General features: G+C 51.3%; 1 protein-coding gene across 1 annotated transcript in view; it reads right to left on the bottom strand.

Moving 5' to 3' along the window:
- LOC139262932 (testican-1-like) overlaps nucleotides 1-23325 on the bottom strand; it is a 782508-nt gene extending 759183 nt beyond the window's left edge. The window contains exons 1-2 of the mRNA XM_070878252.1: nucleotides 23243-23325; nucleotides 22974-23135 (exon numbers count right to left, since the gene is read on the bottom strand). Of these exons, the coding sequence (XP_070734353.1) occupies nucleotides 22974-23135 (162 nt within the window). The 5' untranslated portion in view covers nucleotides 23243-23325. The remainder of the gene's footprint in view (nucleotides 1-22973; nucleotides 23136-23242) is intronic.
- Between the last annotated feature and the right edge of the window lie 1406 nt (nucleotides 23326-24731).

Below are 24731 nucleotides of genomic sequence, written 5' to 3'. Positions count from 1 at the left end.
AAGAAAGACTGGATCGACTAGACTTATATTCACTGGAATTTAGAAGAATGAGAGGGGATCTCATAGAAACATATAAAATTTTGATGGGATTGGACAGGTTAGATGCAGGAAGAATGTTCCCGATATTGGGGAAGTCCAGAACCAGGAGTCACAGTCTAAGGATAAGGGGTAAGCCATTTAGGACTGAGATGAGGAGAAACTTCTTCACTCAGAGAATTGTGAACCTGTGGAATTCTCCACCACAGAAAGTTGTTGAGGTCAGTTCATTAGATATATTCAAAAGGGAGTTAGATGTGGCCCTTACAGCTAAAGGGATCAAGGGGAATGGAGAGAAAGCAGGAATGGAGTACTGAAGTTGCATGATTAGCCATGATATTGAATGGTGGTGCAGGCTCGAAGGACCGAATGGCCTACTCCTACACATATTTTCTATTTTTCTATGGTGCGGTTCATGATTTATCGTTATGGATTGTTCCAGGCAATGGTCTAACACTGTTCAGCAGGAATTGGCTAGAAAAAAATCAAATAGAATTGGAACGATATCAAAGCGTTGTCGTTGTCGGAGGATACTCGATGTGCTCGAGTGCTGAGCAAGTTCCCCTCGCTGTTTGAACCAGGCATCGACAATTTCACAAGAGCCAAGGTGCAGATCCACCTGGACTCGGATGCAAGAGCTCAATTATAAAGCTCGGGCGGTTCTGTATGTGATGAGGGAGAAGGTTGAAATCGAACTGGATAGACTCCAGCGTGAAGGGGTCATATCACTGGTTGAATCTAACGAATGGACCAGCCCCATTGTTCCTGTGTTGAAGAGTGATGGCACTGTCAGGATTTGTGGAGACTACAAGGTTACGATCACCGAGTTTCGGAACAAGATCAATACCCGTTACCGAAGGCTGATGACCTGTTTGCAACGCTAGCCGAGGTGAAGTCGTTCACTAAACTGGATCTGATGTTGACCTACATGACACAGGAGCTAGTTGAGACGTCGAAGAAACTTACGTGCATCAACACTCATAAAGGAATGTTTATCTACAACAGGTGTCCTTTCGGAATTCGCTCGGCTGCAGCCATATTTCAGAGGAACATGAACAGTCTACTGAAGTCCGTCCCTAAAACCGTCGTGTTCCAAGCTGACATCCTGGTCACAGGTCGTGACACCGCTGAACATCTGAACAACCTGGAAGAGGTTCAACATCGTCTGGACAAAGTGGGACTCAGACTGAAATGTTCGAAGTATGTTTTCATGGTACCGGAAGTCGAATTCCTGGGGAGGAAAATTGCTGCTGACGGCATCAGGCCTACGGATTCGAAAACCAAGGCCATCAAAAAGTGTCCAGGAAATGTTTTACTCTTATATTTCTTTTTGCATGTATTGACTTACCAGCATGATACTTCTGTTACTGTATACTAATGATCATTTATAGCACTCTTTTTTTTAGGGAATGACAATCTTTTGGAAGTGAGGGGCCCTTCACAATGTATCAATAATTACAGGGGTTCCTCGATATAGAAATATTGGACAACCACTTATTTTCAGAGGCAGGCATGTACTATAACATGTCAGTATGAGAAGGATATGTTATGATGGAATTTATTTTATGTTGTCTTGCAGTTTTAAGCATTTGTTTCATGTTCAATCTTTTAATTTGTTTTGGGTCACATTTATTGCCAATTCCTAGTTGTCCTGAGCCGATGGTGGGTCTTCTTTGATTGCTTGTACAACTGACTAGCTTGCTAGGTCACTTCAGATGCCGTTAAGAGTTAACCACATAGCATGGACTAGATTTACGTGCAGGCTGGGTCAGGAAACCTTCCCTGAAAGAGAGCTTATTTTTTCATGCTGCTAGGACACAAATTACTAGATTTATTGAATTTAACTTCATAACTTGCTTACCATAACCTTGCTAATCCAGTATTTTAACCATTCCACTATCATACCCATTCCTTTTGTTCTGTCATCAGGCCCATTGCATTTCTTATTTAGCAGCAACCTTGTACAATGCCACACAGAATTTGATGTGTGTACAGTCAGTAGCCACATTTATTTTTTTTAAAGAAATGAGGCGACGACCATATTATTAATATCCCCTAAGTAGGAAAATAAAAGCTGGATTAGAAAGCTTTGGAAAGGTGCTCTACAGATTATAATGAACCGAAATGAAATCTTCAGAAAACATCTACAGGAAAGCAGCTAGAATCTCGCCCACCCGACCTGCGAGAGAACACCATCAGCGGCAGGCGGGGATAAAAGCTAACCACTGCAGGGAGTAGCGCGAGGGCTTCGAGGAGGGCGACTGGATTGAGGTCACCAAAATCCAGGTTGCTGATTGGAGCATGGACGGGACCATCGGTGGGGTCGGGATCCAGGTGCTGGAGGAGAGGCGGCGAGCAGCGGAGGAATGACGAGGTTGGGGCCGAGGAGCGGCGAGAGATCAGAGCAGAGGTGCGGCGGGATTGGGCCCCGGGAGCGGCGGGTTCGGGCCCGGGAGGGGGAAGGGCGGGGTCGGGGCCCTGGGAGGGGGGGAGAGGGCAGGGCCCCGGGAGGGGGAGGGCGGGACCCCGGGAAGGGGGTATGTCGGGCCCCGGGAGGGGGAGGTCGGGCCCCGGGAGGGGGAGGGCGGGACCCCGGGAGGGGGGTAGGTCGGGCCCCGGGAAGGGGAGGGCGGACCCCCGGGAGGGGGGTAGGTCGATGTTGAGGAGTGGCAGGGTCGGGGTGGAGGAGCGGCACGGTCGGGACCCAGGAGTGGCAGGTTCGAGGAGCGGCGGGGTCGGGGTCGAGGAGTGGCAGGGTTGGGGTCGAGGACCGACGAGGTCGGGGTCAAGGAGCGGCGGGGTCGGGGTCGAGGAGCAGCGGGGTCGAGGAGCGACGAGGTCGGGGTCGAGGAGCGGCGGGGTCGGGGTCGAGGAGCGGCGGGGTCGGGGAGCGACGAGGTCGGGGTTGAGGAGCGGCAGGGTCGGGGTCGAGGAGCGACGAGGTCGGGTTCGAGGAGCAACAGGTTCAAGGAGCGGCGAGGTCGGGGTCGAGAAGCGGCAGGGTCGGGGTCGAGGAGCGGCAGGGTCGGGATCGAGGAGCGGCAGGGTCGGGGTCGAGGAGCGGCAGGGTCGGGATCGAGGAGCGGCAGGGTCGGGGTCGAGGAGCGGCAGGGTCGGGGTCGAGGAGCGGCGGGGTCGGGGTCGAGGAGCAGCGGGGTCGGGGTCGAGGAGCGGCGAGGTCGGGGTCGAAAAGCGGCAGGGTCGGGGTCGAGGAGCGGCAGGGTCAGGGTCGAGAAGCGGCGAGGTCAGGGTCGAAAAGCGGCAGGGTCGGGGTCGAGAAGCGGCAGGGTCGGGGTCGAGGAGCTGCGAGGTCGGGGTCGAGAAGCGGCGAGGTCGGGGTCGAGGAGCGGCGAGGTCGGGGTCGAGGAGCGGCGAGGTCGGGGTCGAGGAGCGGCGAGGTCGGGGTCGAGGAGCGGCGAGGTCGGGGTCGAGGAGCGGCGAGGTCGGGGTCGAGGAGCGGCGAGGTCGGGGTCGAGGAGCGGCGAGGTCGGGGTCGAGGAGCGGCGAGGTCGGGGTCGAGGAGCGGCGAGGTCGGGGTCGAGAAGCGGCGAGGTCAGGGTCGAGGAGTGGCGAGGTCGGGGTCGAGGAGCGGCGAGGTCGGGGTCGAGGAGCGGCAGGGTTGGGGTGGAGGAGCGGCAGGGTCGGGGTCGAGGAGCAGCGAGCTCGAGGAGCGGCGAGGTCGGGGTCGAGGAGCGGCGAGGTCGGGGTCGAGGAGCTGCGAGGTCGGGGTCGAGGAGCTGCGAGGTCAGGGTCGAGGAGCGGCGAGGTCGGGGTCGAGGAGCGGCGAGGTCGGGGTCGAGGAGCTGCGAGGTCAGGGTCGAGGAGCGGCGAGGTCGGGGTCGAGGAGCTGCGAGGTCGGGGTCGAGGAGCTGCGAGGTCGGGGTCGAGGAGCTGCGAGGTCGGGGTCGAGGAGCGGCAGGGTCGGGGTCGAGAAGTGGCAGGGTCGGGGTTGAGGAGCGGCAAGCCCATCAGTGAGGCCGCGTCCCAGGAGTGGCGCAGCATGTAACAACAGCGGGGTCAGGGCCCAGGGAAGGTGCAGCACTGGCCAGCAGTGAGGCCGTGAGGCCCACTCTGCGTCCTATGAATTCCAAGGACAGTAGGACTTTGTGTGCATACTTGGCCCATGCAGCGGAGCTTGGTCTGCAATCGTCTCAGTTAACTCTTGCGACTGGACTAAGACCGTGCGCTGTCAAGCCTGTGTGGTGGCTGGTGTGCAATGGCCACCCCACATTAAAAGAATTGGGTCATCCTTGATACAAGGGACTGCCTAATACTATACTATCATCATCATCATAGGCAGTCCTTCGAATCGGGGATGACCTGCTTCCACGCGAATAAAGTTCACAAGTGTTTCAATGAAGGACCTAATATTCAGGTCCCAAACTACATGTTGAAGGGTACATGGATGCCTGTACATGGATTTTTTAACGTGTGGTGGCCGTTGCACACCAGCCACCACACAGACTTGACAGACTATACTATACTACTAGAATCAATGGCAAAGTAACATTATGAGGAACATTTACGAAGAACTTGAGACAATTGAGTGATGGAACAATTTTAAAGTGCTGACTTATGCAGGCATTGGCTTACCAAATGACTGATTACCAATGAAGAATCATGCGCAGTGACAGGGAAATTGACCAAAAGAAAGGTCATATAAATGATTCATAGGAAATGTAAATTAAAAAAGGGAAAATGGGTAAAAATATGAAGGTAAACAGACCAACTTAAAAAGCACTGTTTATGCTGCCATTAAGTCATTGGCCTTCCCTATCAGCTGGGAACAGACACTGTTCTGATAAGAATCACAGAATGGTTATAGCACAGAAGGAGGCCATTCTGCCTGTCGAAATGATAAATAAAATATGCACTCAAACTTTTTTTTTTAAAAAAGATATTATGTAAGGTTTTCTTGGGTAGCTGATTTCTTTTTGAAAAATAAAATTATATTTTTCTAATGAAATATGCCACTTATTCACATTCATATCTATGATTGCTCACCATGAATATTGAATGTTTTATTAGAGAAGCCCGAAGTCTCAATGCATCCTTTTACTGATGGATTTTTGCTATCGTACAAGAAAAACAGGAATTGAAAACTAAGATACAATAAAAACTTGTATTTATATAGCACATTTAATGTAGTAAAACTTACCAAGGCACTTCACAGGGATGATAAGCAAATAAAATTTGACACCGGGCCACATACGTTCTCCTCAGAGCATAGAAGATGAAGAGGAGATTTAATAAAAGTTTTCAAAATCATGAAAGGATTTGATAAGATTCCAGATCTGGCATACACTGCCTGAAAGGGTGGTGGAAGCAGATTCAATAATAACTTTCAAAAGGGAATTGGATAAATACTTGACGGGGAGAAAAATTTACAAGGCTAGGAGGACAGAGCCAAGGAGTGGGACTAATTGGATAGCTCTTTCAACATGCCAACATGGGCACAATGGGCCTCCTTCTGTGCTGTATCATTCTACGATAAGTAGTTCTTAGCACAGATGGCCAAAAGCTTGGTCAAAGAGGTAGGTATTAAGGAGTGTCTTGAAGGAAGAGAGGTAGGAAGATTTAGGAAGGGAATTCCAGAGCTAAAGTCATCAGCAGTTGAAGGCACAGTTGCCAGTCTAAAATTGGGGATGCTCAAGAGGCCAGAATTGGAGGAAGGCTGAAGTTTCAGAAGGTTGTAGGGCTAGAGGGCATTACAGAGATAGGGAGGAGTGAGGCCATGGAGGGATTTGAAAACAAGGATGAGAATTTTAAAATCTAAACACTTCTTAACCAGGACCTAATGCCGGTCAGAGAGCACAGTGGTGATGGGCCATGTTCCCTCTAATTTCTTTTGTTGCATGGGCCTTCTCTACTCCTTGTGATGGAAGAGGCCAAGCTTTGGTTTCTCCTGCTCCATTCCCCTCCAGGGGAAAATAAATGTAAAAAGAGTTATGGCTTGCGCACCATGTACTAAGAAAGACTTGTATAGGCAGTGAGCGGCCTCTAGATCGTTTAGCAGAAATGTTGGTAATGAGTGAACAATACTTGGCGCAAGTTAAGATATGGGCAGCAAAGTTTTGGATGGCCTCAAATTTACGGAGAGTAGAATGTGGGAGACCGGCCATGAATGCATAATATTATATACTACATAATATTACTCTTTTCAGTGCACATAAAACCATCTATGCAATGTCTAGTATTTATGCTTACTCCCCTTTGAAATGACCTAGCAAGCCACTCAGTTGTAAAAAAAAAAGCTACAAAAAGCAATAATAAAACTGGACGGGCCACCCGGCACCGGCTGCGGCTACGGACACGACACCTAGCCCAGCTGACCCTGCAAAGTCCTCAATAATATCTGGGGACTTGTCCGCAAATTGGTAGAACTGACCAACAGACTAATCAAGCAACAACAGCCTAACATAGTCATACTCACAGAATCATCCCTTTCACCCATGTTCCAGACTCATCTATTACCATCCCTGGATATGTCCTGTCCCACTGGGAGGACAGACCCACCAGAGGTGGCGGCACAGTGGTATACAGTCAGGATGGCCCTGGGAGTCCTCAACATTGACTCCAGACCCCAAGAAGTCTCATGGTTTCAGGTCAAGCAAACTTCCTGTTGGTTATCACCTACCGCCCTCATTCAGTACTCCTCCATATTAAACACCACTTGGAAGAAGCACAGAGTAGCAAGGGCACAGAATGCACTCTGAGTGGGGGACTTCAATATCCCTCACCGAGAAGGGCTCAGTAGCACCGCTACTGATTGAGCTGGCCAGGTCCTGAAGGACACAGCTGCCAGACTGGGCCTGCAGCAGGTGGCGAGAGAACCAACACGAGGGAAAAACTGACCTGAACTCGTCCTCACCAATCTACCTGTTGCAGATGCATCTGTCCATAACAGCATTGGTAGCAGTGACCATTGCACAGTCATTGTGAAGATGAAGTCCCGTCTTCACACGGAGGACACCCTCCATCATGTTGTGTGGCACTACCACCGTGCTAAATGAGATAGATTCAGAACAGATCTAGCAGCTCAAAACTAGGGATCTATGAGGTGCTGTGTGCCATCAGCAGCAGGAGAATTTTATTCCACCACAATCTGTAACCTCATAGCCCGGCATATCCCTCACTCTACCATTATCAAGTCAGGGGACCAACCCTGGTTTGTAGAAGAGCACCGGGCATATCTAAAAATTAGGTGCCAACCTGGGGAAGCTGATACACAGGACTCATCATCATAGGCAGTCCCTCGGAATCGAGGAAGACTTGCTTCCACTCTTAACATGAGTTCTTAGGTGGCTGTACAGTCCAATACGAGAACCACAGTCTCTGTCACAGGTGGGGCAGATAGTTGTTGAGGGAAGGGGTGGGTGGGACTGGTTTGCCGCACGCACTTTTCGCTGCCAGTGCTTGATTTCTGCATGCTCTCGGCAATGAGACTCGAGGTGCTCAGCGCCTTCCCGGATGCGCTTCCTCCACTTAGGGCGGTCTTTGGCCAGGGTCTCCCAGGTGTCAATGGGGATGTTGCACTTTATCAGGGAGGCTTTGAGGGCGTCCTTGTAATGTTTCCGCTGCCCACCTTTGGCTCGTTTGCCGTGAAGGTTCCGAGTAGAGCGCTTGCTTTGGGAGTCTCTTGTCTGGCATGCGAACTATGTGGCCTGCCCAGCGGAGCTGATCAAGTGTGGTCAGTACTTCAATGCTGGGGATGTTGGCCTGGTCGAGGACACTAATGTTGGTGCGTCTGTCCTCCCAGGGGATTTGTGGGATCTTGCGGAGTCATGGTCTACAGTGCTGTAGTAATACCCGACCTCCTGTATGGCTCAGAAACATGGACCATGTACAGTAGACACCTCAAGTCGCTGGAGAAATACCACCAGCGAACACTGGACTACATGAATGCTAAACAGCGGAAGCAGCATGCTATAGACAGGGATAAGCGATCCCACAATCAACAGATCAGATCAAAGCTCTGCAGTCCTGCCACATCTAGTCATGAATGGTGGTGGACCATTAAACAACTAACGGGAGGAGGAGACTCCATGAATATCTCCGAACCTCAATGATGGCGGAGCCCAACACATGAGTGCAAAAGACAAGGCTGAAGTATTTGCAACCATCTTCAGCCAGAAGTGCCGAGTGGATGATCCATAACGGCCTCATCCTGAGATCCCCACCATCACAGAAACCAATCTTCGGCCAACTCGATTCACTCCACGTGATATCAAGAAACAGCTGAGTGCATTGGATACAGCAACGGCTATGGGCTCCGACAACATCCTGGCTGACATGCTGAAGACTTGTGCTCCAAAACTAGCCGTGCCTCTAGCTAATCCAGTACAGCTACAACACCGGCATTTTTCCGACAATGTGGAAAACTGCCCAGTTATGTCCTGTCCACAAAAAGCAGGACAAATCCAATCCGGCCAATTACCACCCCATCAGTCTATTCTCAATCATCAGCAAAGCAATGGAAGGTGTCGACGAGAGTGCTATCAAGCTACGCAATTTTATTACAAATGACTGTTCACCAACTTGTTTCCCTGTGATGAATTCACTCAATGTTACTTTTGTGACATTTCTATTTTTCAATGGGACTGAGAAACACTCAGTTTTTTGGCATAATGTGAGTTCTCTGTCTCCCCTATAAACCACAGACAGAGCCAGGAGTTAAAGGTGGCAGACCAAAGACACTTCGGAGGGGTGGGTAAATCAATCTCATTTAATAGATCTACTGTCTGGGATTCATAGTGGGAAAAGCATTATCCTCAACAGGAAAGCATTCTCCCCCTATTTTAAATCTCAATGTTATTATGGTAAAGGAAACTGAAATAAAACAATTATCTTTTATTCTGATTAAATCACAGAATTCAATATTTGATCTATTAGGGCTATAGTTTTTATTTAATTTCGGTAAAATCAATCTTTTTTTTTACGATAGAGGGGTCTAGATTAGTGATCATTCCATTTGAATGTTTATAATGCACATGCTATACCAGGCTTCGGTCAATGGAGATATTCAGTTGATACACAATTTACTTCTTTATTGTTGGACCATTTTTATATAGAAGTCAATAGTATTCTTGAAAAGTTCACTCAGAAATTTTCCTTTAGAGTCCAGGTTTCAAAGAGAGATTTTTCACACACAGAAATGGCCTATGGTGCAATGGGTATTCATCCTGATCCTTTCTTCCGTTTACATGAAAATTCTTCAAAGATTTCCACTCAGGGCCTCGTCTTCTTCAGGTCACGGAATCAACCACAGATTTTGCCTGATAAACATGCAGCTTTAATGTTATGGGACTAGAAATCCAGAGGCGTGGGGTCAATCCCACTACGGCAGCTGTGGAATTTAAATTCAGTTAATGTCACTAATGTCCTTTAGGGAAAAAAATCTGCCATCCTTCCCTGGTGTGGCATATATGTGACTCCAATGTGGTTGACTCTTAACTGCCCTCTGAAATGGCCTAGCAAGCCACTTGGTTGCAAAAAAACTGCTACAAGAAATAACATGAATGAAACCGTACGGACCACCCGATATTGCCCTCAGCACCAGCTATGGACACAACAACGGCACAACCAGCCCAGTCGAATCTGCAAAGACCTCCTCACCAACATCTGGGGATTTATGTCAAAATTTGGAAAACTCTCTCACAGACTAGTCAAGCAACAGCCTGACATAGCCATACTCAGAATCATATCTTTCAGCCAATGTCCCAAACTCCTCCATCACCATCCCTGGGTATCTTCTGTCCCACTGGCAGGACAGACCCACCAGACGTGGGGGCTCGGTGGTATAAGTCGGGAGGGAGTGGCCCTGGGAGTCCTCAACATTTATTCCAGACCCCATGAAGTTTCATGGCCTCAGGGCAAGAAAACTTCCTGTGCGGCCAATTACCGTCCCATTAGTCCACTCTCAATCATCAGCAAAGTGATGGAAGGTGTCATCGACAGTGCTATCAAGCGGCACTTGCACATCAATAACCTGCTCACCAATGCCCAGTTTGGGTTCTGCCAGGACCATTCAGCTCCAGATCTCATTACAGCCTTGGTCCAAATATGGACAAAAGAGCTGAATTCCAGATGGGAGGTGAGCGTGATTGCCCTGGACATCAAGGCAGCATTTGACCGAGTGTGGCATCAAGGAGCCCGAGTAAAACTGAAGTCAATGGAAATCAGGGGAAAAGTCTCCAATGGCTAAAGTCATACCTAACACAAAGGAAGATTGTTGTGGTAGTTGGTGACCAATCTTCACCATCCCAGGACATCGCTGCAGGAGTTCCTCAGGGCAGTGTCCTAGACCCAACCACCTTCAGCTGCTTCATCAATGACCTTCCCTCCATCATAAGGTCAGAAACGGGGATGTTCGCTGAAGACTGCACAGTGTTCAGTTCCATTAGCAACTCCTCAGATAATGAAGCAGTTAATGCCCGCATGCATCAAGACCTGGACGACATTGAGGCTTGGGCTGATAAGTGGCAACTAACATTTGTGCCACACAAGTGCCAGGCAATGACCACCTCCAACAAGGGAGAATCTAACCACCGCCCCTTGACATTCAACGGCATTACCGTCGCGGAATCACCCCTATCAACATCCTAGGGGGTCACCATTGACCAGAAATTTAAATGGAGCAGCCACATAAATACTGTGGAAACAAGAACAGGTCAGCTGGGTATCCTGTGGCGAGTGCCTCACCTCCTGACTCCCCAAAGCCTTTCCACCATCTACAAGGCACAAATCTAGAGTGTGATGGAATACTCTTCACTTGCCTGGATGAGTGCAGCTCCAACAACACTCAAGAAGCTCAGCACCATCCAGGACAAAGCAGCCTGCTTGATTGGCACCCCAGCCACCACCCTAAGCATTCACTCCCTCCACCACCGGCACATCGTGGCTGCATGTGTACCATCTACAAGATGCTCTGCAGCAACTCGGCAAGGCTTTTTCAACAGTACCCCCCAAACCGATGACTCTAGAAGGACAAGGGCAGTAGCTGCATGGGAACACCACCACCTCCAAGTTCCCCTCCAAGTCACACACCATCCTGACTTGGAAGTATATCGATCGCCATTCCTTCATCGTCGCTGGGTCAAAATACTGGAACTCCCTCCCTAACAGCACTGTTGGGCTCACCACCACCTTCTCAAGGGCAAAGAAAGATGGGCTATAAATGCTGGCCTTGCCTGCAATGCCCACATAAGAACATAAGAACATAAGAATTAGGAACAGGAGTAGGCCATCTAGCCCCTCGAGCCTGCTCCGCCATTCAACAAGATCATGGCTGATCTGGCCGTGGACTCAGCTCCACTTACCCGCCCTCTCCCCATAAACCTTAATTCCCTTATTGGTTAAAAATCTATCTATCTGTGATTTGAATACATTCAATGAGCTAGCCTCAACTGCTTCCTTGGGCAGAGAATTCCACAGATTCACAACCCTCTGGGAGAAGAAATTCCCTCTCAACTCGGTTTTAAATTGGCTCCCCCGTATTTTGAGGCTGTGCCCCCTAGTTCTAGTCTCCCCTACCAGTGGAAACAACCTCTCTGCCTCTATCTTGTCTATCCCTTTCATTATCTTAAATGTTTCTATAAGATCACCCTTCATCCTTCTGAACTCCAACGAGTAAAGACCCAGTCTTCTCAATCTATCATCATAAGGTAACCCCCTCATCTCCGGAATCAGCCTAGTGAATCGTCTCTGTACCCCCTCCAAAGCCAGTATATCCTTCCTTAAGTAAGGTGCTAAAAACTGCACGCAGTACTCCAGGTGCAGCCTCACCAATACCCTGTACAGTTGCAGCAGGACCTCCCTGCTTTTGTACTCCATCCCTCTCGCAATGAAGGCCAACATTCCATTCGCCTTCCTGATTACCTGCTGCACCTGCAAACTAACTTTTTGGGATTCAAGCACAAGGACGGACGGAATTCCTCATCGGCGCCAAACCCCGGAACCTCCCTCGGGGGCCGGCGCCTCACAACTTGAGCCGCCTCGGGGAAATCCCCTCCGTGCCTTTCAGTTCCGCGCGGAGGGGTTTCCTGTACGGGCTGCTCCTGCACACCCTCAACTTTGCCATCCTCGCCGGCCGTCCGGACACGCCATGGCGCACCATCTTGCCGTCCGGAGGAGGCGGGGGTCCCCGATGGAGGGCACTCTACGCAGGGGTCCTCCCACTATTCATCGGGGACTTGGCCTGGAGGGTGGTGCACGGAGCAGTGCCGTGCAACAAATTTTTAAGCCGGTTCACGGACTCCCAGGCCGCCTGCAATTTCTGCGGTCTGGAGGAGTCCGTGTTCCATGTTTTTATGGAGTGCACTAGGTTGCAGCCCCTGTTCCATTATTTGAAGGGGCTGCTCCTGAAATTCTGGCTGCACTTCAGTCCCACTCTCCTGATCTTTGGGCACCCTGTGCGGAGGGGAGCGGGTAGGTCCGAAGGCCTCCTCGTAGGACTGCTCCTGGGCACGGCCAAGGGTGCCATCAGCCGGTCCAGGCAGCGGGCGGTCGAGGGGGTCGTTCAACCTGACTGCCTGCCTCTCTTCCGCTCTTACATCCGGTCCAGGGTGTCCTTGGAGATGGAGCACGCGGTGTCCACCGGTACGCTCGCGGCCTTCCGCGAGAGGTGGGCACCGGAGGGACTGGAGTGCATCATCACGCCCGGCAACCAAATTTTAATTTGATTTTACGTTTTAAAGTTAATTTGTTTTAATTGCCGGTGCTTTTAGTGTCCCCTTCCCTTTTATAGGGGGCACTGGGGAAAAATTGTGATTTTAGTGCCCAAAAAAAAACAAAAAAAAAAAAAAAGAAAAAACACAAAAAAAAAACACAAAAAAGGGGGAAAAAAAAAAAAAAATGGGCCTTGTAAATGTCTGGAGTGTCACCCAGGTCGGGTGGCACCGTTTAATGTTTTATGTTTTCACAGATAAACTCAAAAGAGTTTCAAGCACAAGGACCAATTGTGCAGCAGTGGAGGCGTGTCCTGCACAGTTGGAGCTGTGAGCAGTGAGGAGAGCAGCAAGCAACTTGAGCTCCTGCCTGGAGAGCCCTGAGACCAGCCCAGGAAGAGAAGGAAGGAAGGGGCTTCACTACAACTTCTATCCAGAGGGAGAGGAGGAGAAAGCAGAAAACATTTAAACATCCTTACCATTCTGCAAGGAGTTGGAGAGAGGGGGAAAAACCACAACAACCATCCAGTGTGGAAGGAGGGAGACTCAACTTTCTACAGGTGGGTGTGGGTGCATTTCCCCAAACAGACTTTGTTGTATCGGTGGGGGGAGGAAAGAAGACCACTGAGGGCCGGAACATCGCGGGGGGTGTGTGTGTGTGTGGTAGTGTGCGTGGGGGCCGTGCTTACAACTAGGGCCCCCCCCCACAATTGGAACCCCCCCCACCCCCCACATTTGCCTAGCCTGGGATAGCTGGAGCTACCAGGCTGAAGATTGTTATTAATCACCCAATTAAAGATCGTTAGGAGTGCCTGGTGGCTCCAGCTACCCCAGGTGAAGACATCTTCTCCCCCCACCTGAAGACCACCTCAAAGACTTTTGTGTTTTGCCATCTGGGGAGTGCACCCACCCACAGCTGCGAGGAGAGACCTGCCCTCGCAGCCCCCCCCCCTTCCCACCCCCCCCCTCTCTCTTTTCTCTGCTACTCTGTTTCTCCCCTCTCTCTCTGAGAACCCTTTCCTTCCAAATTTAAAAAAAAAAAACCAATTAAGACAACTGAGCAGAGGGAGCAAGGCCCCTCCCCAATTGTCAACGAGGGGAGAGGTACCTCATTAAGGGCTCCTCTGCTCAGTCAATCTACAAGAGGCCAAATAAAGACCATTAAGGCCTGTGACTTTGGGGTGGGTGTAGCCCTTAAAGGGACCCCGTGATGGCGACCCCATCCACGCCGGTGGCAGGGCCAGCAAGGACGTATGCGCAGGTGGCAACCGCTTCCACAGCACCTCCTGCGCCACCCGCTGCCCTGCCACCATTTAGATTAATTACTAGAAAACACGGGGTCAAGAGCTACACTCACCCCACAATGAGCATTGAGGAGTGCGTGCGGGCGATGGCTGGGGTAGTCGGCCCCTCGGCCATTGTCGCAGCCTCCAAGATGTCTGGGAAGGCTGTTTTCTTCCTGGGGTCGGAGCGGGCGGTGTCCCTGGCCCTCGAAAAGGGGCTCACGGTGGGCGGGACGTTCCTGCCGGTGGATCCTCTCGAGGCCACCGCGCAGAGGGTCATCGTGTCGAACGTCCCGCCCTTTGTTCCCGCTGAGCTCCTCCTCCCTCACCTACAACAACTGGGGGAGGTAAGGTCAGGGATCAACCCCATACCGCTCGGCCTCAGGGAGAACAGCCTGCGCCACGTGTTCTCCTTCCGCCGCCAGCTCTTTGTCCGGCTGGCGCGGGAGGACGTGACAGAAGGGCACTTTAATGTGGTGCACGAGGGGACTGCCTACCGCGTCTTCTGGACGTCGGACGGCGTGCGGTGCCATGCCTGCAGGGAGGTGGGGCATGTTCGTAAGAACTGCCCCGCCTCCAAGGCCGCCAAAACACCGAAGGCGGCCAAGGCTGGCGCTGCCGCCACCCCTCCCCCTAGTTGCGTCCGCGTGCCGGGAGCCATGGGTGCGCGGGCATCGTCGGAGGCCTTTGTTTTCAGGGCCTCCGGCGGGGGGGAGGGAGAGCGTCCGAGCGGAAAGAAGGCGCGGAAGAAGGAGAAACATCTAGAGGCGGGTCCCCTCGGTGCGCCGGAAAGTCTGACCACCGCGCTCAGCCCAACCCAGTCACCGGCGAGCGCGGGGTGCCCCGAGCCCGTGCCCGGGCCCTTGAATACCACCACAGAGGGGCCCAGGCGCGGGCAAGAAAAGGAAAAGGGGGGGGCGGAGCGGGAGGCCTCGGCAGACATGGAGGTCTCCCTGACTCCGCGCGCCCCCAGGAACAAAAAGAGGCACCGCCCCAATGAGGCGGAGGGGGAACAACATCCCTCCGCGGAGGAGTCGGTGCCCGCCGCGTGTCCCGCGTCCCCCACCAGCGCCCCCAAATTGCGCTGCAGGCGCGAGGAGTCTTTCCCCGGGGAGGGTGAGACAGTTGAGGCTGCCCAGCCTCTGCCTCCCGGGGATGGAGTGGAAGATCTGCCTGTCGTGGGGGGCGTGGGGACCGCGGAGGAATGCGTAGCCGCCGGGCCGGGCGTCCCGGGGACTGAGGCGGGCGAGGCCGAAAAGGCCGAACCTGAGCCCGCCCAGCTATTACCCAACTTCCCCCGGGATTTGCTCGACCCGGCAGAGAATGAAACAATTGATTTTAATGATACTGTAGATGCTGGGCCGGGGGGTGGCAGCGGGGAGGGGGAGGAACACCCACCCTCGCCCCTTACTTTGGAGCTGGAGCACTTGGAGGGCCTGGGGATTTCCTATGGCCGGGTCTCTCCTTGTTCTCCGGTTCCTGGGGCGGAGGGGGAACCCCTTCCGCTGTCATTTCCCGACCCAGCACCATTTTTAAAAGAGCCCAGTGGGGACTCCTCTGCCGACGATCCTGGGGGTGGGATCGGGGCAGTGCCAGGGCCGGTTGGAGCGGCCGGTTCATTTGCCGTACCTTGTGCGGTCGAAGGGCCGGCTGCTGGCGGCCACCTCCCGGAGGAGGACGGGGACTCGGTGGGGGACGCGGGTGAAGACCTAGAGACCACCGCCAGGGAGGCGGTGGATCTGCTCGCGGCCGCCGCTGAGGCCCTCCTCGTTCCTGCAAAGGAACTCCGGGACTTTTTGGCCCAGAGCCGGGGTCGCCGCGACCAAGCCCGACTGGCCCTGGAAAAATGGTCCGAGCCGGAGCTGATCAAGGGGTCCGTCCGCGCCGCCGTTAAAACCTTGGCCGCGGGCGGGCCCTTGACAAAGGAGCAGCACCTTGAGCTGCGCGAGCTCGAGGGACTCCTCGCTGGGCTGCGGAGGGAGCGGAGTTCAACAAAAGACTCCGCTCCCTCCCCCACAATAGGTTAAGGTAGAGGTTGCACTATGCTTTTGTCATGAAGATAACCATAGCCAGCCTCAACATCAACGGCGGCAGAGGGGCACGCCGTAGATTTGACAATTTTTCGCTCCTGCGGGAGGGGAAATATGCGGTGTGCTTCCTGCAAGAAACCCACACCGTTCCGGGAGACGAAGCCACGTGGCTCCTGGAATGGCAAGGAGAGGTCCGCATGAGCCACCTCACCGCCATTTCTAGTGGGGTGGCCATCTTGCTGGGCCCGCATTTTCAGCCGGAGATCTTGGGGGTCGAGGAGCCCGTGCCAGGCCGCTTGCTGCACGTAACGGTTCGCCTGGGGGACGTGCCGCTCCATCTCGTGAACGTGTACGCCCCTCATCCCGGCCCGCAGCAAACGCGCTTCTTTGAAGAGGTGTCCGCTCTTCTTGGCTCCGTCGACGTCGGCGACTGCATTGTCCTCGGGGGGGATTTTAACTGCACCCTCGAGGCGAGGGACCGCTCCGGTGCCCCGCAGTGCATGACGGCGATGGAGAAGTTGAGGGACCTGGTCGGGTCCTTCGACTTGGTGGACGTCTGGCGAAATCTCCACCCCGACTCCAGCGCCTTTACTTGGGTGAGGCCTAGAGTTGGATGGTCTAGAGTCGACCGCCTTTACGTGTCTCGGGCGTACGTTTCCTGCGTCCCGGCGGCCTCCATGCGGCCGGTGCCGTGTTCGGACCACCACCTGGTGTGGGCGGAGCTCGCTTCGCTCCGCGCGAGGACGGGGTCCGCGTACTGGCACTTTAACAACCGGCTGCTGGAGGACGTGCGGTTCCAGGACTCGTTCCGTCGATTCTGGTCCGACTGGAGAAGGAAGCAGGGGGGCTTCCCCTCCTTGAGGCTATGGTGGGACGTGGGCAAGGCTCACGTCCGCGTCTTCTGTCAAGAGTACGCGAGGGGGTCGACCAAGAGGCGGGCGGCCAGAGTCGGGCGCCTAGAAAAAGAGGTGCTCGACCTGGAAGCCCGTCTCGGTCAAGTCGTCCAGGACCCGGCCCTGCGGACGGTGTACGAAGCGAAGAAGGCCGCGCTGAAGGACCTGCAGCTCGTCGGGTCCCGAGGCGCGTTCGTGAGGTCGCGGATCCGGTTCCTGCGGGATCTGGACCGCGGCTCCCCCTTCTTCTACTCGCTGGAAAAAAGGCAGAGTGTCCGTAAGCAGCTCTTGACGCTGCTGGCCGACGACGGCTCTCTCGTCTCGGATCCGGAGGGCGTCAACAACAGGGTCCGTGAATATTACGGGGCTCTGTTCTCTCCGGATCCGTCCAGCGAGGAAGCGCGTAGAGTTTTGTGGGAGGACCTGCCGAAGGTCGGCCCGGAGGGCGCCGAAAATCTGGAAGCTCCGCTAAGCCTGGCGGAGCTGACCGGTGCCCTCGCCCGGCTCTCGAGGGGAAAATCCCCGGGGCTGGACGGGCTGACCGTGGAGTTCCACAGGGCGTTCTGGGACGTCCTGGGGAGCGACTACGCGCGGGTCCTGGGGGAAAGTCTGGCGACCGGGGAGATGCCCCTCTCTTGGCGCAGGGCAGTCATCGTCCTGCTGCCTAAGAAGGGCGATCTCCGCCTCCTTAAGAACTGGCGCCCGGTCTCCCTCCTCAGCACGGACTACAAAATCTTCGCCAGGGCGATGTCTGCTCGCCTTGGTGCCGTGCTGGACCACATGATCCACCCCGACCAGTCATACACGGTCCCGGGCCGGACAATCCACGACAACATCCATCTGGTCCGGGACCTCATCCATTGTTCCCAGGAGGCTGGTCTGTCGGTCGCCTTCCTATCCCTCGACCAAGAGAAGGCGTTCGACAGGGTGGATCACGACTATCTGCTCGGAACTCTGCGCGCTTTCGGGTTCGGGACGCATTTCGTCGCCCGGATCCGACTTTTGTACGCCGCCGCGGAGTGTCTGATTAAGGTTAACGGGTCCTTGACGGCGCCCCTTCGCTTTAGGAGAGGGGTGCGCCAGGGATGCCCCATGTCCGGCCAGTTATACGCCGTTTGCGTGGAGCCTTTCCTGCGCCTCTTGCGGACGAGGTTGACGGGACTGGCTCTGCAAGGGCCGGGCGTGGAGGTCGTCCTCTCGGCTTACGCCGATGACGTGCTCCTCGCGGTAGAGGATCCCGCTGACCTGCGGAGGATGCGTGAGTGCCAGGAGATTTACTCGGCCGCGTCCTCCGCCAGGATCAACTGGGAGAAATGTTCCGGACTCCTGGTGGGTCAGTGGCGGGTGGACTCCCTGCCGGAGGAGCTCAGGCCTTTTGCCTGGAGCACGACCCATCTCCTCTATCTGGGAGTCTACCTTAGCCCCGACGAGGAAGCCTGGCCGGCGAACTGGCAGGAGCTGGAGGCCAAGGTCGCTGCTCGCCTAGGGCGCTGGACAGGACTGCTCCGAGTGCTGTCCTACAGGGGTCGAGCGCTAGTCATAAACCAGCTGGTGGCCGCAATGCTGTGGTACCGGCTGGTCACTTTGACCCCTCCCCCTGCGTTTGTCGCCAAGATACAGAAGAAGCTGGTGGACTTCTTCTGGAACAACAGGAAGCACTGGGTCTCTGTCGCGGTCTTGAGTCTCCCGCTTGAGGAGGGCGGTCAGTCGTTGGTGTGCGTCAGCGCCCAGCTCGCGACTTTCCGTCTTCAGACCCTGCAGAGATACCTTTACGTCGAGCCCCCTCCTAGGTGGTGTGCTCTGGCGAGGTATTTCTTCCGCCAGCAGCTCGACCTCAATTATGACACGCAGCTCCTGTTTGTGAACTTGGGGGGTGCCAGGACCGCCCTCCGGGAGCTGCCTGTCTTTTACAGGGAACTCATCAGGGTCTGGAACAAAGTCTCCACCAAGCGCAGCTCTCCGCCGGCTGGAGTGGCGGCCGTCCTGCAGGAACCGCTGCTCGGGAATCCGTACCTCCACGGCCGAGGCTTCATGTGGCGGTCGGAAGAGAGGGCTGTGGCTGGTGAGGTGACCAGGGTCAGGGACCTGCTCGATGGCGGAGGAGCGGGCTGGATGGCGCCAGTCACGCTGGCGCGGCGCCTAAATTCTGCCAACGTCCGCCGCGCGGCCGATGCCATCGAGTCGCTAAAAACAGCTCTGGGCCCTGACTCCGTTAGGTGTATCGAGGAGGCTCAAGCACGTGGGGAGATCCCGTCCGAACTGACCCCCGTCCGGACGGAATTCCTCATCGGCGCCAAACCCCGGAACCTCCCTCGGGGGCCGGTGCCTCACAACTTGAGCCGCCTCGGGGAAATCCCCTCCGTGCCTTTCAGTTCCGCGCGGAGGGGTTTCCTGTACGGGCTGCTCCTGCACACCCTCAACTTTGCCATCCTCGCCGGCCGTCCGGACACGCCATGGCGTACCATCTTGCCGTCCGGAGGAGGCGGGGGTCCCCGATGGAGGGCCCTCTACGCAGGGGTCCTCCCACTATTCATCGGGGACTTGGCCTGGAGGGTGGTGCACGGAGCAGTGCCGTGCAACAAATTTTTAAGCCGGTTCACGGACTCCCAGGCCGCCTGCAATTTCTGCGGTCTGGAGGAGTCCGTGTTCCATGTTTTTATTGAGTGCACGAGGTTGCAGCCCCTGTTCCATTATTTGAAGGGGCTGCTCCTGAAATTCTGGCTGCACTTCAGTCCCACCCTCCTGATCTTTGGGCACCCTGTGCGGAGGGGAGCGGGTAGGTCCGAAGGCCTCCTCGTAGGACTGCTCCTGGGCACGGCCAAGGGTGCCATCAGCCGGTCCAGGCAGCGGGCGGTCGAGGGGGTCGTTCAACCTGACTGCCTGCCTCTCTTCCGCTCTTACATCCGGTCCAGGGTGTCCTTGGAGATGGAGCACGCGGTGTCCACCGGTACGCTCGCGGCCTTCCGCGAGAGGTGGGCACCGGAGGGACTGGAGTGCATCATCACGCCCGGCAACCAAATTTTAATTTGATTTTACGTTTTAAAGTTTAATTTGTTTTAATTGCCGGTGCTTTTAGTGTCCCCTTCCCTTTTATAGGGGGCACTGGGGAAAAATTGTGATTTTAGTGCCCAAAAAAAAAACAAAAAAAAAAAAAAGAAAAAACACAAAAAAAAAACACAAAAAAGGGGGAAAAAAAAAAGGGCCTTGTAAATGTCTGGAGTGTCACCCAGGTCGGGTGGCACCGTTTAATGTTTTATGTTTTCACAGATAAACTCAAAAGAGTTTCATGCACAAGGACCCCCAAGTCCCTCTGCACTGCAGCATGTTGTAATTTCTCCCCATTCAAATAATATTCCCTTTTACTGTTTTTTTTTCCCCAAGGTGGATGACCTCACACTTTCTGACATTGTACTCCATCTGCCAAACCTTAGCCCATTCGCTTAACCTATCTAAATCTCTTTGCAACCTCTCTGTGTCCTCTACACAACCCGCTTTCCCACTAATCTTAGTGTCATCTGCAAGTTTTGTGACACTACACTCTGTCCCCTCTTCCAGGTCATCTATGTATATTGTAAACAGTTGTGGTCCCAGTACCAATCCCTGTAGCACACCACTAACCACCGATTTCCAACCCAAAAAAGGACCCATTTATCCCGACTCTCTGCTTTCTGTTAGCCAGCCAATTCTCTATCCATGCTAATACATTTCCTCTGACTCCGCATACCTTTATCTTCTGCAGTAACCTTTTGTGTGGCACCTTATCGAATGCCTTTTGGAAATCTAAATACACCACATCCATCGGTACACCTCTATCCACCATGGTTATATCCTCAAAGAATTCCAGTAAATTAGTTAAACATTATTTCCCCTTCATGAATCCATGCTGTGTCTGCTTGATTGCACTATTCCTATCTAGATGTCCTGCTATTTCTTCCTTAATGATAGCTTCAAGCATTTTCCCCACTACAGATGTTAAACTAACCGGCCTATAGTTACCTGCCTTTTGTCTGCCCCCTTTTTTAAACAGAGGCATTACATTAGCTGCTTTCCAATCCGCTGGTACCTCCCCAGAGTCTAGAGAATTTTGCTAGATTATAACGAATGCATCTGCTATAACTTCCGCCATCTCTTTTAATACCCTGGGATGCATTTCATCAGGACCAGGGGAATTGTCTACCTTGAGTCCCATTAGCCTGTCCAGCACTACCCCCCTAGTGATAGTGATTGTCTCGAGGTCCTCCCTTCCCACATTCCTGTGACGAGCAATTTTTGGCATGGTTTTTGTATCTTCCACTGTGAACACCGAAGCAAGATAATTGTTTAAGATCTCAGCCATTTCCACATTTCCCATTATTAAATCCCCCTTCTCATCTTCTAAGGGACCAACATTTACTTTAGTCACTCTTTTCCGTTTTATATATCTGTGAAACTTTTACTGTCTGTTTTTATATGAACAAATTTTTTAAAATGCAATGGTGTGGATATCGGTGCATATTGATAACATGGAATGCACAAAGACCCACTGCCAAAACCAAACCAAACTCAAAACTGAATAAAATCATTCTAGGAAATGTGTGTTATTAAAAATAGATTTCTGGAGTTGCATGAAGATAATAAAGTAATCTTGCATTTCAGATGACTTACAAACTGCTTGATCTCTATGACATAATCTGAAGTCCTTAATTAGATTGCTATCTTTTACTCAGATACTGCTACCAAATATATATTTATTTTTAAAGCATTTATTGAGGTTTAATTTCTTTTAACTCAGTCTCAAAAATGTATAAAACAGTGGAACCAAACCTGGACAGAAAACAAAACCAAATACAATTTAAAAGCTGAAGATGATTTGCACTGATATAGCTGTCGTAGTGTAAAACACAGCCCAAATCCAGAGTGACAGCCCAATTGAAATCAGAACACAGTGGAGTGTGACTGCCTGGAGGAGGCAGTCTCACTCAATATTGCTCTGGAGTCAGGTTGGGCCTTGACTCCCAATTTCGACTGGATAAATTTAGCATCAATGCAAAGCAGAAAGCACTTTGATTCAACACGAGACTCATAGTATAAATGTACTGCCATACAGCTTTATACAAACTTTCACCCACTATTGCCTTTTTCTCTTTCAGATAACAAATATTATACGACATGTCATGATGTTATCTCTATGTATCACAATTTAGGGGGGGGGGGGGGGGGAAGAGTTTGCAATGATCTTACCAGCACCACTTGATAATCAACATAACAATTTAGTTTCCTTTAGATATTCAATTTATAATCATGCTATGAAGACAATATGTAACAAAGAGCTGTGAGATCTGATCTATATGCTATCCAAGGAACTGACCATAACATGGAACATATGAATTAGTCAGTCAAATCACCCATGGGACACACATCATAATCCACAGTTCTTCAGCATATATTTTCCACAGAGATGCACCAATATAATGTTCTTATGGTAATTTGAGTAAAAGTTTTCTTCTTTATACTTATGTGACCTGAATAAAGCAAAATTTGCTACAAGATGTAAGATACATACATTTGACTACATGCAGAATTTAATATTCCTGTATATCTTTCAGCATGGATGCTGAATAGTACTTGAATTTATCAGGAATTAATATGCAAAATGAATTTTAATTGCACATTTAATGAGACTTTGTAAAACTGACTTGAATTTGAAGACAATACTTTTTAAATTAAGCTAAAAATATGGGTTCCTGCTCATCACTAGAACTATTAAATCCGAGCTGAACCCAAGACAATACAGTATTTATAAATTCTAATGTACCAACAAAATTACAAAAATGCAATAGATTTAAATCCGCAACATATTTGCTTTACAGGAGATTCATTTCGCGTGATATTTACATTAGCGATGCTGTGTACCATTTCTAAAGCATTTCATATTGTTTGTGTGTTTTTTTTTACTCCTCTTCACTATAATTGCAGTATCAGCATCTCTATTGTGTAAAGCGACGGAGCGTGTGTTAATCACATTACCGCAGCCGTGTCCCGAGAAAATACAAAACTCCACATGCGAGCATATTTTAAGGTACCTACATCCCGGAATTTGTTCCAGTATCTGAGCTCCTTGTCATACTGTGAGACCGTGGTCAACCATTTCTCATTATCCAGGAAATTGACAGCATTGGTCGCTTCTGGACGCCTGCTTTCAACTTCGAAGCAAACCGCGATAAAAACACCCATCAGAGAAGCCAGCATCTGCAAAATACAGGATTCATTCTCAAAAGGCAGAAGCAACAACAAATATCAGCGAAATTAACTCTCCCTTCATTGATTCGGAAATGATCCTAACATTTTCAGCTCACCTTGTTGCCTGTGTGGATATTTCGGCTCTTTCTGAGTGAGAGAGAAGAGACTGGCTATTTGACTGCCTGCTTTGTGATGGTGCAGATGGGTTTGGGAATGAGCCCGGCACATGAGACATCGATCACTGTGTGTAACACACGATGTGGCGCCACCTCACAACCAGCCTGTGCAATTAACACGGCAGCACCAGCCAACTGACGTCGATTGATATTCACTCGTCTCTCCCTTTATTCTATATATGTGTTAAACTCTCTTTGAATTGCAGATTATCTGTCTCAAGTTCACGCAACAATGAGACCGATTGCTATTGCTGCCATCATTAGAAAAGAGCATCTCGTCAGAAATGTGCTATACCCACATTTCAAAATAAATGTTGTATTAAACACAACTCATCTCGATAAAATATCAGTAAAAACAGGACTAATATCCATTATGTCAGAAATCAGTAACTAGTCATTTCTGACACAAACGGAGAATGTATTAAATGAACACTGTCGATTCAAAGCGATGAATTCAAGCTGCAAGACCAGAACAGCCTGCTTCAAAAACTCAGCCCGAACGCCATTACATTGGCCCGGGGGAAAGTTTGCACCACAACAGCTGCTGCTGCATCGTACAGCGTAAACTTCTGCAATGTGTTACTTCCCCCTTTCATCTGCTATGTTAAGCTTTATATTTTCAATGGAAAATGTAATTGTATCATTGCGCGCTCTGCTTAATAATCTCAGAAATTGTCCTGTGCAACAGTTTACGAGCAGTACATGTATGTCCCTTTAACCTGCTCAATGCCAAGCAGAACAATCTTCGACTGGTGACATTTATTGCCAGAGACTGTTCGGCTCCTCAATTTATGACCTCTGCGGTTCCTTGCTCGGGCATGCGTCGTATGCCCGTGTGCAAGCACCTGAAGACAATAATGCAAATCTGTGTGAAACTCCCAACTGCAAATACATTCCCAGCAGATGTCAGGAAACCTTCAGTTTGGCTGCAGTTGCTGTAAAACCCGTGCGAAACTTTAGTAACCTTAAATTATCCAATAAAAATTCATAAACACTATCATGACGATATCTAAGCTAAACTTCCCCTATACCATATAATAAACAACAGAACATGCTGGAAACACTCAGCAGGTCAAAGCACCTATAGAGAGAGGCAGGCAGGGTTAACTTTCATCAGATCCCTAAAACGGTGAAGGACAGGAAATTATTAAATAACAGAAGTGATAATATTGCAAAATAAAGGGAGGCAATAATGAGAGAATTTAGAGAAATGAAAGATATACTTACACCAGTGTTTTCATATTAAAGTGTCTGTCAGAAACATGTTTAAATAAAAGTTGCACAGATGAAGACAAAATGAAAGCGCAATGTCAAGTATCACGGCCCAGCGCGTGTTTGAGCATTCACACAGCATTTCAGCACTTACAGTAAAAATAAAAATGACTAGTTTAAAAGTAGATGGCCTTGGTCATTCTTACTCAGATATTGG

This window comes from Pristiophorus japonicus, chromosome 4, assembly GCF_044704955.1.
Source record: "Pristiophorus japonicus isolate sPriJap1 chromosome 4, sPriJap1.hap1, whole genome shotgun sequence".
NCBI lineage: Eukaryota > Metazoa > Chordata > Chondrichthyes > Pristiophoridae > Pristiophorus > Pristiophorus japonicus.
Note: the sequence above shows the minus strand (reverse complement) of the source record. Positions and strands in the feature narration are given on the sequence as shown.